This window comes from Salvelinus alpinus, chromosome 10 (assembly GCF_045679555.1).
Source record: "Salvelinus alpinus chromosome 10, SLU_Salpinus.1, whole genome shotgun sequence".
NCBI classification, from domain to species: domain Eukaryota; kingdom Metazoa; phylum Chordata; class Actinopteri; order Salmoniformes; family Salmonidae; genus Salvelinus; species Salvelinus alpinus.
Window position 1 is genome coordinate 20,917,773 of NC_092095.1, and position 19,572 is coordinate 20,937,344.

Below are 19,572 nucleotides of genomic sequence, written 5' to 3' on the forward strand. Positions count from 1 at the left end.
TGGGCTGGTGTTTCACAGCAAGGAGTACTGTACTAGGAAAGAACACTGCCCCTGCAAGACGATCAGGCCCTCTGACTCACAGCACTTACTGTCAGTCATCACTTCTTAGTAGTCTTAATATGACCCTTCTCACAGCAGGAAAGTAATCCTGCAGCAACAGGAAATGTGAATTATTATGTAGACTAAAATTAATGGACATTTGATAAATTTTTTGTTAAGGCAAATAAATTCTGAAACTTTAAATTGGAAATTACAAACTTTAGAATACTTTTTAAACCTTGAATACACTACAATTTTCATTTCCTGCTACACAGGAAATTCTCTGTGACAACATAGTGATCAAATTAAGATAGCAGTGGTTGAGGGAGGTGTACAGATCTACTAAGTGCACTTCTCGTCATCCATCACTACTTAGTGCATTAACCTCAGTGTACTTCTCTCATCCACTGCTTAGTGCACTTCCCTTAACCACTACCCTTCTGTCTACAGGTGCACGTAACACACAGACAGACTCACTATACAGATATAACACTATTCTGTATTCTAAATAATCACCATGCGGGAAAGCACAGAAACCAACAATAGCAGGACACAGTATCCAAAACACACCCAGTTCCCAGCAGAGAGACCATAGAACAGCAGTAGCCAACCTTAATGATCTGTAGCTGCACCCCCTCATCTGTCTGTGGTCCCTGGAAGCAGCCACAGATGGTCTCGATGATCCTGTCGATGAGCTTCTTGCCTGGGGCCGCGCTGTCTGGACCGCTGCCTGTCAGGTGGCCGTACGCTATCAGCTTCTACAAGACACACCCAAAACACACAGAGGAAGACAGTCAGAAAAACACATCTCCTGAATCCTATTCAGAAACACCCCATATACACATGAACTGTACTATGTATGAACGAAGCAATAAAGACATATCATTAATGTAGGAGAACCTCCGATGAATAGAAACCTGTAGCATAGACAGACAGTAGTAGACAAACAGGGGTCACGTCCTGACCTCCTCTGCCACTGACCTGTAAACAGTCTAGTGATGTGATGACGATGCGGGGACATTTGGACTGACATGCCAACTCAAACGGCAGGAAGTACTTGTCGGCCTCGATGAAGCTGGTCTTTGATTTGATTGGCGGAAGAGTGCTAGAATCTGATTTGCTGTCTGGAGGAGGACTGGAGAGAAGAGACCAAGAGAAAAGCAAACCAAGATCATATAACCTAGTCTGTCCTCTACTCAAAGCATGGTAAAAACTTAACCTAGATTTAAACCAGCATGTATTCTAGCATGCACAGACTACTAACAGTGTACTGTTTACGTATTTATACATGTGCTGTATGCAGCTCAATTTAATACACTGTAAGCAGCTAACTTTTACAAAGAAACACAACTGCAAAGTATGAGAGATCCATGGTGTCATACACTTGATAATAATGCTCTCAGCTCCGACTCCGTTGATTGTATTTATGCTGTCAAAAGCCTTTGTGGCCAAAATTGCATCCTTGTGACTGTTGCTAAGGAATAAAACCAAGGAAAAAGCCATATTTGTAAGTGTTGTCTGTCTTTATGGATCCCAGATCTAGACCAGGGGTCCTTGGCTGTGGGCTAAAATATTATACATCTAAACCAGGGGTCCTTGGCTGTTTATTTATTTTTTAAACTAGGCAAGTCAGTTAAGAACATATTCTTATTTTACAATGACGGCCTAACCTGGCCAAACCCTCTCCTAACCCGGACGCCGCTGGGCCAATTGTGCGCCGCCCTATGGGACTCCCGATCACGGCCAGTTGTGATACAGCCCGGGATCGAACCAGGGTCACGCCTCTAGCATTGAGATGCAGTTCCTCAGACCCCTGCGTCATTTGGGAGGCTGATGGCTAAAATATTATTCAGCAGAACAACCACACCCAGACTGCACTGAGCTCTGATCCTAGGATGGAGGACATGAGAGAAGAAGAGAGAGGGGGAGAGAGAGAAGGGAAGGGCTGTGTTTGTCTTGGCAGAGAGAAAGGGATGACTTCAGCTTCTTTAGAGGGATAACCTCGCAGAGTGCAGTTGTACACGAGAGAGAGGAGAGGAGAGAACGAGTGAGAGAGAAAGAGTGAGAGAAAGAGAGCGGGAGAGAGAGAGAGAGAAAGTGAGAGCGAGAGTGTGGGAGAGAGAGAAAGAGGTGGATAAGGAAGAGAAGAGAAAGCATACAGAATTCTGAAAGATGATATTTGAAATGCTCAATCATGCTTATCATAACAACCAATAAGGCCTCCAGACGTTGTTTTGAATGGTAATGTCCATTCTACTTATGCTAATTCTACGCTTGGGTCTGATTCATGAGTCACTGAGATCCTCCCTGTTCAACATGCGTTCTCCCCTCTAATAAGCAACATACAGGATTTACCTGATCATGTTCATAATTTACATAAATGTAGGTTTAGCCAGACGAGAGAATGCTAACAATATATTTAGCTACCGTTGCTTTTGGGCTTAACATTTTTGAATTTTTTTTGCGTACAAAAGATCCTTGGGGATTAGTGATGTTATGGGTGTTTCTTATTACTTTTCTGAAACCTGGAGGGCAGGGCAACTTTGTGAAAGGTTAGGTAAGGTGTCTGTATTAGAGGTCGACCGATTAATCGGAATGGCCGATTAATCGGGGCCGATTTCAAGTTTTCATAACAATCGGAAATCGGTATTTTTGAGCGCCGATTTTCCGATTTTATTATTATTATTTTTTTACATCTTTATTTAATCTTTATTTAACTAGGCAAGTCAGTTAAGAACACATTCTTATTTTCAATGACGGCCTAGGAACAACGAGGCAGAACGACAGATTTTTAACCTTGTCAGCTTGGGGGATCCAATCTTACAACCTTACAGTTAACTAGTCCAATGCTCTAACACCTGATTACATTGCACTCCACGAGGAGCCTGCCTGTTAGCGAATGCAGTAAGCTAAGTTAAGTTGCTAGCTAGCATTAAACTTATCTTATAAAAAACAATCAATCAATGACTGTCATTGCTCCAATGTGTACTTAACCATAAACATCAATGCCTTTCTTAAAATCAATACACAAGTATATATTTTTAAACCTGCATATTTAGCTAAAAGAAATCCAGGTTAGCAGGCAATATTAACCAGGTGAAATTGTGTCATTTCTCTTGCGTTCATTGCACGCAGAGTCAGGGTATATGCAACAGTTTGGGCCGCCTGGCTCTTTGCGAACTAATTTGCCAGAATTTTACGTAATTATGACAACATTGAAGGTTGTGCAATGTAACAGGAATATTTAGACTCATGGATGCCACCCGTTAGATAAAATACGGAACGGAATAAACGTTTTGTTTTCGAGGTGATAGTTTCCGGATTAGTCAAAGGTATATGGTTTAGAGAGAAATAGTTGACGCGTTATAATTCCTGTAATAACTTGCGGCTGAATTTGAAAGGGGTTCCTTCGTTATTTTACCGTTCATGTCTTCCATAGAAGACATGAACGTCATGATCTACTTCAAATAAGGTCTGTGTTTCGTGCAGGCTTAAACCGCCTCAACGTTTTGATACCCGTGCAAATCTCACTAGGATAAGGTAACGTTTGTCAACATATTTTCATAAATCCACTCTACAATTTTTTTTATCTTCGCTTATATTTAGCCAATATTGATCAGAGTTACCTTGTCCTATGGATATCTACACAGTTATAAAATTGGCACGGTGATGTAAGCCTACACGAAACACAGACATTATTTTAAGTGAATCTAAAAATAAACCGCTTTTCAGATTTTGCTAGAATGTGTCATGGGAATTATGACTCGCACTTTGGTTGTCAATTCTTACCATGCCCATTATTAAAATAGGATTTCCTGCATATAGAAATTAAAGTTTTTGTTTTCAACATTCATCACAGGTAACTTAAACTCTAGTTTTATTCAAACAGTTGAGAGTATTTGTCTCCTAAGCAGACTCTTCAGTATCATTGTCACTTCAGAGCTGTGTGCGTGTGTGTGTATTTATGTATTATATTAAGTTAAAATAAAAGTGTTCATTGTTCATTCAGTATTGTTGCAATTGTCATTATTACAAAAATGTGTGTGTGTGTATGAGATATATATATATATATATATATATATATATATATTTAAAAAACATTTTTTTTTTTATAAATCGGCCGATTAATCGGTATCGGCTTTTTTTGTCCTCCAATAATCGGTATCGGTATCGGCATTGAAAAATCATAATCGGTCGACCTCTAGTCTGTATATGAACTCCCTACATCCCTCCCTCCTCCCCCACCAAAAATGAGCCCATTTGGGCAGGTCATCTGTGGGAGGAAGCTTAGATACAGTGTCTGTACGATCCAGTGAATCGGCCCTCCCACCTAGCCCACCTCCCTCTTCCCACCCCCTCAGCCCATCTCCCTACCCACCCACTCAGCCTAGCTCCCCTAGCCACCCCCTCAGCCCACCCCAGCTCCTCTAGCCACCCCCTCAGCCCACCTCTCCTTACCCACCCCCAGCCTAGCTCCCCCAGCCCGACCCCAGGGGTCTCATTTTGGCAGAGCTAGCCTAGCTGGAACATTCTGATCCAGCCCTGATCATCCAGTTCTGCTGTGGGTCTCTCGAGGGGGAGAGATACAGAGATAGGAAGGGAAATGGAAGGAGAGAAAGAGGAGGAGGAAAGGACTGGTACTCATGGTACATTTCATTACTCAGACCCAGTTACCGGGCAGAAAAGCTCCACAAACACACAAACGCTCCCTCTCCCAGGTGAAAGCCGGCTTTTCTCTTTCTTTCCATTTCTGTCTCTCTCCCTCTCTAACACACACACACACACACACACACACACACACACACACACACACACACACACACACACACACACACACACACACACACACACACACACACACACACACACACACACACACACACACACACACACACACACACACACACACACACACACTAAAGCCGGGCACTAGGCAGGGGTCCATGAAAAAAGCCATTAATGACAGGGAGAAGGGCTTTTAGAAGTAGACCAGCTGGAGAGACAAATAAACACACTGGAGGACACACACACACACACACACTTTATACTCAAGGGCACGCTAAGTCGAGGTTTGCTTTCAAAACAAGCGTTCAAATGTACAAGAACTGTACAGGCAGAGACATTCAGTAGGGTAAAAGGAAATCACGTATATTAACCCGGATGTTTTCCTGAACAGAATTAAAACAAACGTACCTTAATTTTTCAGACTCTTCCTTTATTTCCTCTGAAACGAGAGAAAGAGAGGGAGGGAGAAACCATTAGAAACATTGAGGTAACAGTCAAAGGAGAGAGTAAATTCTGCTGTATTTTACTAAACTAATGACATTATTGGGAATAGCAGATAGCAGGCACTGGCAGCAGTAATGAATAGTGAGGTAGGGAGCCTGCTTATTAATGAATAGTGAGGTAGGGAGCCTGCTTACAGTATCAATGAATAGTGAGGTAGGGAGCCTGCTTATTAATGAATAGTGAGGTCGGGAGCCTCCTTATTAATGAATAGTGAAGTAGGGAGCCTGCTTATTAATGAATGGTGAGGTAGGGAGCCTGCATATTAATGAATGGTGAGGTAGGGAGCCTCCTTATTAATGAATAGTGAGGTATGGAGCCTCCTTATTAATGAATAGTGAGGGAGCCTGCTTATTAATGAATAGTGAGGTAGGGAGCCTGCTTATTAATGAATAGTGAGGTAGGGAGCCTGCTTATTAATGAATAGTGAGGTAGGGAGCCTGCTTATTAATGAATAGTGAGGTAGGGAGCCTGCTTATTAATGAATAGTGAGGTAGGGAGCCTCCTTATTAATGAATAGTGAGGTAGGGAGCCTGCTTATTAATGAATAGTGAGGTAGGGAGCCTGCTTATTAATGAATAGTGAGGTAGGGAGCCTGCTTATTAATGATTAGTGAGGTAGGGAGCCTGATTATTAATGAATAGTGAGGTAGGGAGCCTGCTTATTAATGATTAGTGAGGTAGGGAGCCTGCTTATTAATGAATAGTGAGGTAGGGAGCCTGCTTATTAATGATTAGTGAGGTAGGGAGCCTGCTTATTAATGAATAGTGAGGTAGGGAGCCTGCTTATTAATGAATAGTGAGGTAGGGAGCCTGCTTATTAATGAATAGTGAGGTAGGGAGCCTGCTTATTAATGAATAGTGAGGTAGGGAGCCTGCTTATTAATGAATAGTGAGGTAGGGAGCCTGCTTATTAATGAATAGTGAGGTAGGGAGCCTGCTTATTAATGAATAGTGAGGTAGGGAGCCTGCTTATTAATGATTAGTGCATTTAGCTGATTATCTAGCTTCTCTCTCGTCCACAGCTCCTTGTAAATGTCTGGGGAGTCACAGTGAAGTGTTGATTAATTCTGTACGTGGGACACACCAGGATGTGGATAAGAACCTCTTAAGACAGCAGGTAGCTTAGCGGTTAAGAGCGTTGGGATACACACACTTGCGTATGCATGCAAACAAACTCATTAAGAAGTTGTCCTGCAATGAGTATGTGAGTGTGTTTTACAATACACCCTCTTGTGTTTGGTGTTGGGTAGACATTCCACACTCCAACACACCCAGTCATTGTGACAGTTCTAGACATGCCCTCGCCGAGAGGAGTCTGGGTGTTGTGCCACCATGCTGTGGCACAATTCACTCTGCTATGCACTGAGTGAATGTGGATTTTTAGCTCTCTCAACACTGACTCAGGGGGAGTCTAGGAAGTGCTTAAAACATACAGTATAGCAACACTCACCAGAGCCCTCCAAAGAATACTACCCTCTTATTATTAACAAAGGCCACTAAAATAGTGACAGCTCAATTATTGATATTGCTACGAGGCTCATTTTTGCTTCAAAATCTACTTGAGGGTCAAGTTAGTGTGCTACAGTACATGTCATTTAATCAGGTGTGGTTTCAGGGCCACTTTACAGTCTAGTACGAGCAGAATAAAACACAAGCCGATAACAAGGGCTTTTTAATCACATGAAATCATTATTTATATTTCCTTTTAGAACAACTCTTCTACCCCATTTGCATACCGGAAAGTATTCAGACCCCTTGATTTTCTCTAACTATTGTTAAGTTACAGCCATATTCTAAAATATATTAATAAACACTGTTACCTCGGCAATCTACACACCATATCCCATCATGACAAAGTGAAAACAGATTTTAAAAAATATTTGCAAAAATAAATAAAAAAATACTTCATTTACATAAGTATTCAGACCCTTTGCTATGAGACTCGAAATTGAGCTCAGGTGCATCTTGTTTCCATTGATCATCCTTCAGATGTCTCTACAACTTGAATGGAGTCCACCTGTGATTCAATTGATTGGACATGATTTGGAAAGGCACACACCTGTCTATATAAGATCACACAGTTGGCAGTGCATGTCAGAGCAAAAACCAAGCCATGAGGTTAAAGGAATTGTCCTTAGAGCTCAGAGACAGGCTTGTGTCGAGGCACAGATCTGGGGAAGGGTACCAAAAAATGTCTGCAGCATTGAAGGTCCCCAAGAACACAGTGGCCTCCATCATTCTTAAATGGAAGAAGTTTGGAACCACCAAGACTCTTCCTAGAGCTGGCCACCGGCCAAACGGAGCAAACAGGGGAGAATTGGCTTGGTCGGGGAGGTGACCAAGAACCCAATGGTCACTCTGACAGAACTCCAGAGTTCCTCTGTGGAGATGGGAGAACCTTCCAGAAGGACAACCCTCTCTGCAGCACTCTACCAATCAGGCCTTTATGGTAGAGTGGCCAGACGGATGCCCCTCCTCAGTAAAAGGCACATGACAGCCTGCTTGGAGTTTGCCAAAAGGCACCTAAAGACTCAGACCATGGGAAACAAGATTCTCTGGTCTGATGAAACCAAGATTGAACTCTTTGGCCTGAATGCCAAGCGTCACATCTGGAAGAAACCTGACACCATCCCTATGGTGAAGCATGGTGGAGGCAGCATCATGCTGTGGGGCTGTTTTTCAGCAGCAGGGACTGGGAGACTAGTCAGGATCGAGCCAAAGATGAACGGAGCAAAGTAAAGAGAGATCCTTGAAGAAAACCTGCTCTAAAGTGCTCAGGGCCTCAGACTGGGGTGATGTTTCACCTTCCAACAGGACAACGACCCTAAGCCCACAGCCAAGACAAGGCAGGAGTGGCTTCGGGACAAGTATCTGAATGTCCTTGAATGGTCCAGCCAGAGCCCGGTATTGAACCCGATCGAATATCTATTGAGAGATCTGAAAATATCTGTGCAGCAATGCTCCCCATCCAACCTGACAGAGCTTGAGAGGATCCCAAATACAGGTGTGCCAAGCTTGTAGCGTCATACCCAAGAAGACTCAAGGCTGTAATCACTGCCAAAAGTGTTCAACGAAGTACTGAGTAAAGGGTCTGAATACTTATGTAAATGTGATATTTCATTATTAATTTTTTTAATTTTTTGCTAAAATGTCTAAAAAGCTGTTTTGTCATTATGGGATATTGCATGTAGATTAACGAGTAACATTTTATTTAAATCAATTTTAGAATTAGGCTGTAACATAACGTAGAAAAAGTCAAGGGGTCTGAATACTATCCAAAGGCACTGTATATGAACAAGCATATAGGCTAAAGCATGGCTCTATGAATCTTCTTTGTGTCGCTGTAGAACAGTTCTGACAACACCAGTCTGTCTGTATAGAGGGCTGCTGCCTTGATCTGCACTGATCTGAAGACATGTCAGGCTACACCAGTCTGTCTGTATAGAGGGCTGCTGCCTTGATCTGCACTGATCTGAAGACATGTCAGGCTACACCAGTCTGTCTGTATAGAGGGCTGCTGCCTTGATCTGCACTGATCTGAAGACATGTCAGGCTACACCAGTCTGTCTGTATAGAGGGCTGCTGCCTTGATCTGCACTGATCTGAAGACATGTCAGGCTACACCAGTCTGTCTGTATAGAGGGCTGCTGCCTTGATCTGCTTCATTGGTCTGCTCTCTGTGTTGTTCTTTCTCTCCCACTTCTATCTGTCTCTATGACTGGCTATTCTGTGTGTGTGTGTGTACTCACGCATGTGTATGAGCGTGTGTGTGTGTCTGCCTATGTGTTTGTGCCTACGTGTGTACGTGCACGTGTGTGTTTTAGTCTACGGGGCTGTAAATCTCCAGTGAGGCAGTTTTAGTCTACGGGGGCTGTAAAGCTCCAGTGAGGCAGTTTTAGTCTACAGGGGCTGTAAATCTCCAGTGAGGCAGTTTTAGTCTACAGGGGCTGTAAAGCTCCAGTGAGGCAGTTTTAGTCTACAGGGGCTGTAAATCTCCAGTGAGTCAGTTTTAGTCTACAGGGCTGTAAAGCTCCAGTGAGGCAGTTTTAGTCTACAGGGGCTGTAAACATCCAGTGACGTACAGTACCAGTCAAAAGTTTGGACACACCTACTCATTCAAGGGTTTTTCTTTATTTTTACTATTTTCTACATTGTAGAATAATAGTGAAGACATCAAAACTATGAAATAATACATATGGAATCATGTAGTAACCAAAAAAGTGTTAAACAAATCAAAATATATTTTATATTTGAGATTCTTCAAAGTAGCCACCCTTTGCCTTGATGACAGCTTTGCACACAAAGACTTTACTATCTCATCCTGGAATATCCAAGGCCTGAGGTCATCTGCCTTTGGCCTAAAGAGCAGGAACCGTGACTTCACCAAAGAAATCAGAAATACAGACATTGTCATCCTACAAGAAACATGGTATAGAGGAGATGGACCCACTGGTTGCCCTCTAGGTTACAGAGAGCTGGTAGTCCCATCCACCAAACTACCAGGTGTAAAACAGGGAAGGGCCTCAGGGAGAATTCTAATTTGGTATAGAGAAGACCTAACGCAATCTTTTAAATTAATCAAAAACAGGAACATTTTATATTTGGCTAGAAATTCAAAAGGAAATGATCTCAACAGAAAAAAACTCAAATGTTATCATGTGTGCTACCTATATCCCCCCACTAGAATCCCCATACTTTAATGAAGATTGATTTCCCCCTCCAGGATGGAGAAGCTAACATTTCCTAGGCCCACAAACATGTACTAGTCTGTGGCGACCTAAATGCCAGAACTGGACAAGAACCTGACACACTCAGCACACAGGGGGACAAACACCTACCTGGAGGTGACAGCATTCTCTCCCCCATATGCCCACCTAGGCACAACTACGGCAACATAACCAACAAAAACGGGTCACAACTCCTGCAGCTCTGTCGCATGCTGGGTATGTACATAGTCAATGGTAGGCTTCGAGGGGACTCCTACGGTAGGTACACCTATTGCTCATCTCTTGGCAGTAGTACTGTAGACTACTTTATCACTGACCTCAACCCAGAGTCTCTCAGAGCGTTCACAGTCAGCCCACTGACACCCCTATTAGATCACAGCAAAATTACAGTCTAACTGAACAGAGCAATACTCAATCATGAGGCATCAAAGCCAAAGGAACTGAATAATATTAAGAAATGCTATAGATGGAAGGAAAGTAGTGTGGGAACCTACCAAAAAGACCATTAGGCAACAACCAAGTCAATCCCTTTTAGACAACTTCCTGTACAAATGTTTCACTGTAATAGTGAAGGGGTAAACTTGGCAGTAGACAACCTAAACAGTATATTTGACCTCTCAGCTTTCCTATCAAATCGAAACATTTCAAGCAGACAACCTAAGAAAATGAACAACAATGACAAATAGTTTGTTGAAGAATGCAAAAACCTAAAAGAAATTGAGAAACTTATCCAACCAAAAATATAGAGACCCAGAAAACCTGAGCTTACGTCTTCACTATGGTGAATCACAAAAACAATTAGAGGTTGACCGATTAATCGCCATTGCAGATTAATTAGCACCGATTTCAAGTTTTCATAACAATCTGTAATCCGCATTTTTGGATGCCGATTATAGACAATTACATTGCACTCCACGAGGTGACTGCATGGCAGGCTGACCACCTGTTACGCGAGTGCAGTAAGGAGCCACGGTAAGTTGCTAGCTAGCTAGCACTAAACTTATCTTATAAAAAACAATCAATCTTAACATAATTACTAGTTAAACTACTAATATCATCAACCATGTGTAGTTATCTAGCTTGTCCTGCGTTGCATATAATCAATGCGGTGCCTATTAATTTATCATCGAATCACAGCCTACTTCGCCAAACGGGTGATGATTTAACAAGCGCATTCGCGAAAAAAGCACTGTCGTTGCAACAATGTGTACCTAACCATAAACATCAATGCCTTTCTTAAAATCAATACACACGTATATTTTTGTAAACCTGCATATTTAGTTAATATTGCCTGCTAACATGAATTTCTTTAAACTAGAAAAATTGTGTTACTTCTCTTGCGTTCTGTGCAAGCAGAGTCAGGGTATATGCAGCAGTTTGGGCCACCTGGCTCATTACGAATTGTGTGAAGAACATTTCTGTCACGACTTCCGCCGAAGTCGGTCCCTCTCATTGTTCGGGCGGCGTTCGGCGGTCGACGTCACCGGCCGTCTAGCCATCGCCGATCCACTTTTCATTTTCCATTTGTTTTGTCTTTGTCTTACACACCTGGTTTCAATTCCCAAATAACTTGTTTATTATTTAACCCTCTGTTCCCCCATGTTTGTTTGTGAGTAATTGTTTATTGTATTGCGGTCCGTATTTGTGGCCTTGTATTTATACAACGTGTATTGTTATATTATTTGAGTAAAATTGCTTTCATTACTTTCATTTCATCTGCTGTCCTGCGCCTGACTCATCTCACCAGCTTCACACAGACGCATTACAATTTCTTCCTAACAAAGACCGTAATTAATTTGCCAGAATTTTACATAATTATGACATAACATTGAAGGTTGTGCAATGTAACAGCAATATTTAGACTTAGGGATGCCACCCATTAGATAAAATACAGAACGGTTCTGTATTTCACTGAAAGAATAAATGTTTTGTTTTCAAAATGGTAGTTTCCGGATTTGACCATATTAATGACCTAAAGCTCGTATTTCTGTGTGTTTATTATATTATAATTAAGTCTATGATTTGATAGCAGTCTGATTGAGCGGTTGTAGGCAGCAGCAGGCCCGTAAGCATTCAATCAAACAGCACTTTCCTACGTTTGCCAGCAGCTTTTCGCTGTGCTTCAAGCATTGCGCTGTTTATGACTTCAAGCCTATCAACTCCCGAGATTAGGCTGGCAATACTATAGTGCCTATAAGAACATCCAATAGTCAAAGGTATATGAAATAAAAATGGTATAGAGATAAATAGTCCTATAACTCCTATAATAACTACAACCTAAAACTTCTTAACTGGGAATATTGAAGATTCATGTTAAAAGGAACAACCAGCTTTCATATGTTCTCATGTTATGAGCAAGGAACTTAAACGTTAGCTTTCTTACATGGCACATATTGCACTTCTACTTTCTTCTCCAACACTGTGTTTTTGCATTATTTAAACCAAATTGAACATGTTTCATTATTTATTTGAGACTAAATTTAATTTATTGATGTACAATTGAAGTCGGAAGTTTACATACACCTTAGCCAAATACATTTAAACTCAGTTTTTAACAATTCCTGAAATTTAATCAGAGTAAACATTCCCTGTCTTAGGTCAGTTAGGGTCACCAATTTATTTTATGAATGTCACGTTCCTGACCTATTTATGTTAGTTTGTTGTATGTGTTAGTTGGTCAGGACGTGAGTTTGGGTGGGCATTCTATGTTGTCTGTTTCTATGTTGGTTTAAGGGTTGCCTGGTATGGCTCTCAATTAGAGGCAGGTGTTTGGCGTTCCTCTAATTGAGAGTCATATTTAGGTAGGTTGTTTCACAGTGTTCGTTGTGGGTGGTTGTCTTCCGTGTCTGTATGTTATTTCGTACCACACGGGACTGTTTCGGTTTGTATGTAGTCTGTTCCTGTTCGTGCGTTCTTCGTGTCTATGTAAGTTCTCATGTTTAGGTCAGTCTACGTCGTTTGTTATTTTGTATCATTTCAAGTGTAGTTCGTGTTCGTTTTTTCGTCTTGTCAATAAATTCATTATGTATTCACAACCCGCTGCATTTTGGTCAAATCCCTGCTACTCCTCTTCGGATGAGGAGAAGGAGGAAGCCCGTTACAATGAATGTGAAATGTCAGAATAATAGTAGAGAGAATTATTTATTTCAGCTTTTATTTCTTTCATCACATTCCCAGTGGGTCAGAAGTTTACATACACTCAATTAGTATTTGGTAGCATTGCCTTTAAATTGTTTAACTTGGGTCAAACGTTTTGGGTAGCCTTCCACAAGCTTACCACAATAAGTTGGGTGGATTTTGGCTCATTCCTCCTGACAGAGCTGGTGTAACGGAGTCAGGTTTGTAGGCCTCCTTGCTCGCACAAGCTTTTTCAGTTCTGCCCACAAATTTTCTATAGGATTGAGGTCAGGGCTTTGTGATGGCCACTCCAATACCTTGACTTTGTCGTCCTTAAGCCATTTTGCCACAACTTTGGAAGTATGTTTGGGGTCATTGTCCATTTGGAAGAACCATTTGCGACCAAGCTTTAACTACATGACTGATGTCTTGAGATGTTGCTTCAATATATCCACATACTTTTCCTATCTCATGATGCCATCTATTTTGTGAAGTGCACCAGTCCCTCCTGCAGCAAAGCACCCCCATAACATGATGCTGCCACCCCCGTGCTTCACGGTTGGGATGGTGTTCTTCGGCTTGCAAGCCTCCCCCTTTTTCCTCCAAACATAACGATGGTCATTATGGCCAAACAGTTATTTTTTTGTTTCATAAGACCAGAGGACATTTCTCCAAAAAGTACGATCTTTGTCCCATGTGCAGTTGCAAACCGTAGTCTGGCTTTTTTATGGCGGTTTTGGAGCAGTGGCTTCTTCCGTGCTGAGCGGTCTTTCAGGTTATGTCGATATAAGACTCGTTTTACTGTGGATATAAATCATTTGTACCTGTTTCCTCCGGGATCTTCACAAGGTCCTTTGCTGTTGTTCTGGGATTGATTTGCACTTTTCGCACCAAAGTACGTCCATCTCTAGAAGACAGAACACGTCTCCTTCCTGAGCGGTATGACGGCTGCGTGGTCCCATGGTGTTTATACTTGCGTACAATTTTTTGTACAGATGAACATGGTACCTTCAGGCGTTTGGAAATTGCTCCCAAGGATGAACCAGACTTGTGGAGGTCTACAATTTTTTTTCTGAGGTCTTGGCTGATGTCTTTTCATTTCCCATGATGTCAAGCAAAGAGTCACTGTGTTTGAAGGTAGGCCTTGAAATACATCCACAGGTACACCTCCAATTGACTCAAATTATGTCAATTGGCCTATCAAAAGCTTGTAAAGCCATGACATCATTTTCTGGAATTTTCCAAGCTGTTTAAAGGCACAGTCAACTTAGTGTATGTAAACTTCTGACCCACTGGAATTGTGATAGTGAATCATAAGTGAAATAATCTGTCTGTAAACAATTGTTGGAAAAATTACTTGTGTCATGCACAAAGTAGATGTTCTAAACGACTTGCCAAAACTATAGTTTGTTAATAAGAAATTGGTTGGTTGAAATTGGTGGTTGAAAAACAAGTTTTAATGACTCCAACCTAAGTGTTTGTAAACTTCCAACTTCAACTGTATGTTTATTTATTTTCCATTTTGTACTTTAACTATATTGCATGTTACAACACTGTATATAGACATAACATGACATTTGAAATGTCTTTATTCTTTTGGAACTTTTGTGAGTGTAATGTTTACTGTCAATTTTGTATTGTTTATTTCACTTTGGTTTATTATCTATTTCACTTGCTTTGGCAATGTTAACATGTTTCCCATGCCAATGAAGCCCCTTAAATTGAAATTGAATTAAGAAGAGAGAGAGAGAGAAAGAGAGAGGAGAGAGAGAAAGAGAGAGGGAGAGAGGCAGAGAGGGAGGAGAGGAGAGCAAGAGAGAGAGAGAGAGGCAGAGAGAGGAGAGAGAGAGAGGCAGAGAGGGAGGAGAGAGCGAGAGAGAGAGAGAGGAGAGCAAGAGAGAGAGAGGCAGAGAGGGAGGAGAGGAGAGCAAGAGAGAGAAAGGCAGAGAGAGATAAGACAGAGAGAGGCAGAGAGGGAGGAGAGAGCGAGAGAGAGAGAGAGAGAGGAGAGCAAGAGAGAAAGAGAGAGAGAGAGAGTGTGAGCGGGGAGAAGGGGTGAAGGAGAGCGAGAGACAAAGAAAGAGTTCCATAACATTCTGTTCAAGAGCAGCTGAACTCGTAACACATTCTTGTGTGGATCAAGACAAGCTGACGTCCATATATCTGACCTCTGCACCTCACTGAATAGCCCATAACCTGCTAGAGCCTGACACATACATATTTCATATGGACAAGCCTATAGATTTATTCTGCCTCAAAACATATTACACGCAGCCATCCAATCCCACAAACCTAGATGCATTCTTTCCTTGGCTAGATCCCAAACACAAACAGAGAGCAGGGTAGTATTATTTCAAACCAGTGTTTCTCATTCAAGTGTGCACATTTTGGTTCCAGCCCAGCACTTACACCCCCAGGAATGGATTGTGCAGTCACCACTCATAGCAACATCAGAACACATGTGTCTGCTGAAAGACCTTTGTAATATAGCAGTGTTAACTCAGTCCTGGCTGGGAGAGTTGTGAAGATGAAACCGAGGCTCTGTGATACTGTGACTGTTCAGACAACATGTCCACTGCATTGCTTTTTACTGTTTCATAAAGTCTGATTCAAATACAAGAGAGTGTAAGGAGCCATAAGAACGTAGTGATATTAATTCAACAGGCATACTTCGGCCCTGTATTGGCTAATCTCTTAGGCATACTTCGGCCCTGTATTGGCTAATCGCTTGGGCATACATCGGCCCTGTATTGGCTAATCGCTTGGGCATACATCGGCCCTGTATTGGCTAATCGCTTGGACATACATCGGCCCTGTATTGGCTAATCTCTTGGGCATACATCGGCCCTGTATTGGCTAATCTCTTAGGCATACATCGGCCCTGTATTGGCTAATCTCTTAGGCATACATCGGCCCTGTATTGGCTAATCTCTTAGGCATACATTGGCTCTGTATTGGCTAATCTCTTAGGCATACATTCGGCCCTGTATTGGCTAAACTCTTAGGCATACTTCGGCCCTGTATTGGCTAATCTCTTAGGCATACTTCGGCCCTGTATTGGCTAATCTCTTAGGCATACTTCGGCCCTGTATTGGCTAATCTCTTAGGCATACTTCGGCCCTGTATTGGCTAATCTCTTAGGCATACTTCGGCCCTGTATTGGCTAATCTCTTAGGCATACTTCGGCCCTGTATTGGCTAATCTCTTAGGCATACTTCGGCCCTGTATTGGCTAATCTCTTAGGCATACTTCGGCCCTGTATTGGCTAATCTCTTAGGCATACTTCGGCCCTGTATTGGCTAATCTCTTAGGCATACTTCGGCCCTGTATTGGCTAATCTCTTAGGCATACTTCGGCCCTGTATTGGCTAATCGCTTGGGCATACATTCGGCCCTGTATTGGCTAATCTCTTAGGCATACTTCGGCCCTGTATTGGCTAATCTCTTAGGCATACTTCGGCCCTGTATTGGCTAATCTCTTAGGCATACTTCGGCCCTGTATTGGCTAATCTCTTAGGCATACATCGGCCCTGTATTGGCTAATCTCTTAGGCATACTTCGGCCCTGTATTGGCTAATCGCTTGGGCATACATTGGCCCTGTATTGGCTAATCTCTTAGGCATACTTCGGCCCTGTATTGGCTAATCGCTTGGGCATACATTGGCCCTGTATTGGCTAATCTCTTAGGCAAACTTCGGCCCTGTATTGGCTAATCTCTTAGGCATACTTCGGCCCTGTATTGGCTAATCTCTTAGGCATACTTCGGCCCTGTATTGGCTAATCTCTTAGGCATACATCGGCCCTGTATTGGCTAATCTCTTAGGCATACTTCGGCCCTGTATTGGCTAATCGCTTGGGCATACATTGGCCCTGTATTGGCTAATCTCTTAGGCATACTTCGGCCCTGTATTGGCTAATCGCTTGGGCATACATTGGCCCTGTATTGGCTAATCTCTTAGGCATACTTCGGCCCTGTATTGGCTAATCGCTTGGGCATACATTGGCCCTGTATTGGCTAATCTCTTAGGCATACTTCGGCCCTGTATTGGCTAATCTCTTGGGCATACATTGGCCCTGTATTGGCTAATCTCTTGGGCATACATCGGCCCTGTATTGGCTAATCTCTTGGGCATACATCGGCCCTGTATTGGCTAATCTTTTAGGCATATATTGAGTTGTTAAAACCAAGGCACACAGAAAGTGTTGGATTGGAACGTTGCGGTATGTTATCGACACTGTGAGCTACATCAGGTAATTAGTTGAATGTGTAGGTAGTGTTTATGAATAATTGTCACCAGTGGTGTTGAGTGCTGAAACCATGGCAACGGTAAGAGTTAACCAGCGCCCTTAGTGAGACAGATAGACAGAGTAATATCCTGGATACCCCAGGAAGTTTTTATGGATGTGAAACCAGATCCCCAATTTGGTGCCTATCCCTCCCAAATAACCCCATTCAACTGAGAGACACACACACACACACACACGAATGTCAATGACTTAGGCACACACACTCAGAGACACATACATAGGGTGATCTATTATTCATTAAAATCTCATTTTCACCAAGTGAACCATGATAGCACTTTTGTCTCCCACTGCTGTTATGAATACAGTCAATGTTATGTGACTAACTTCACCTCTTGTTGCCCGTCTCTCTGCCCTATAATTTACCATCTCTTCCACAAGTCACCGAGTCCCAACATTCACCAAACAGCACTATAAACAACACATTAGATGTCATATTTATAATATTCATCCTGTACTGTCTGTGTTCTGGTCTGCTGTAGTAGTTCTGCTGAGAGCTGGTCTTGACAGGCCTTGTGTTAAGTGTGATTGGGTGTTCTGGGTGTTCTGGGTTTGAGTCTAATCAAAGGACATAAACAACACTGACTAGCACGCTCCCCACCAGTAGCCTCTCAATCACACATGACAATGCTGATGCCCATCTGAGTGAGTCAGTGCTCAATGTAATTGAAGAATCCATAGACTCTAACCACTTCTGGGAAAATTGGAACCCACTAAACAAACCACAACACGAAGAGTTATCTATCCAAAATGGAGATGTATGGATAAACCACTTCTCTAATCTGTTTGGTTCTATAACAAAGAACAAACAGCAAAAACATATTCAGGATCAAATACAAATCTTACAATCAACTATTAAAGACTAGCAGAACCCACTGAATTCTCCAATGAAATTGAAGAAAAAGGCCTGTGGTGTTGATGGTATCCTAAATGAAATGATAAAATATACAGACCACAAATTCCAATTGGCTATACTTAAACTCTTTAACATCATCCTCAGCTCTGGCATATGCCCCAATATTTGGAACCAAGGACTGATCACCCCAATCCACAAAAGTAGAGCCAAATTTGACCCCAATAACTACTGTGGGATATGCGTCAACAGCAACCTTGGGAAAATCCTCTGCATTATCATTAACAGCAGACTCGTACATTTCCTCATTGAAAACAATGTACTGAGCAAATGTCAAATTGGCTTTTTACCAAATTACCGCATATGACAGACCACGTACTCACCCTGCACACCCTAATTAACAAACAAACAAACCAAAACAAAGACAAAGTATTCTCATGCTTTGTTAATTTCAAAAAAGTGTTTTGACTCAATTTGGCATGAGGGTCTGCTATACAAATTCAAAAGAGACTAGGTCACTTTTTTTTTTTTATCCTGTTATTTCCAGATGGGAATAAAATATAAACGTTAAAAACTTTGCACTAGTGTAAACCAATCCCTTTAGTAAACTTTAAAATGTCAGCCCAGGCCCCAGCCCTGCAGTCATCTCTACTCTTTCCATGCTATCTAAGTATGTGTGAGGTTTGGCTGTGTAGTCGCTTTGTCCCCCGTATCCTAGAACAGCCATCCTCATATACAGAATGCCAGTGTGAAGGGGGTTTATAACTCCCTGACCCCCCTGGACTCCAGTCTCACTGCCGAGCTGCACTAGAAGGAAGGCGATTGGATGAGAGAGGGCAATAGGAGATTTATTCATACCAAAAACACAGGAACATACACTCACAATGACAAAATCAGACACAGATAGACAGACACACAAATACACGGCTAACAGACACGCATTCACACACAAGTCATGTACTTCCCATCTGAAAACTGATACTACTCACCTACACAACACCAATGGAGAAACAGAACACTTCCTGAAATTCATAAACAACATCCAACCCATCAGTCTCCACTGACACTTAATATTTTTGAGGTAATGGTAATGCCCTGGCCAGAGCCCAGCTAACAGCTACTGTGCTACCGGCCAGTTCCTCATTCTGCTAAGGATAGTGGATTTGTTTACATTGAATTAAGAGTGGGCCAACCAGCAAACCCTCTATTTCTCTCTCTGATACACAACAACACAAACACAGAAA

General features: G+C 42.2%; 1 protein-coding gene across 5 annotated transcripts in view; it reads right to left on the reverse strand.

Moving 5' to 3' along the window:
- Positions 1-19,572, reverse strand: part of LOC139531709 (brefeldin A-inhibited guanine nucleotide-exchange protein 1-like) — an 85,723-nt gene that overhangs the window by 47,619 nt on the left and 18,532 nt on the right. For all 5 annotated transcript variants that reach the window (XM_071328416.1, XM_071328415.1, XM_071328414.1 and 2 more), the window contains exons 2-4: positions 5,233-5,263; positions 1,021-1,174; positions 651-797 (exon numbers count right to left, since the gene is read on the reverse strand). In XM_071328416.1, coding sequence (XP_071184517.1) covers positions 651-797; positions 1,021-1,174; positions 5,233-5,263 — 332 coding nt within the window. The remainder of the gene's footprint in view (positions 1-650; positions 798-1,020; positions 1,175-5,232; positions 5,264-19,572) is intronic.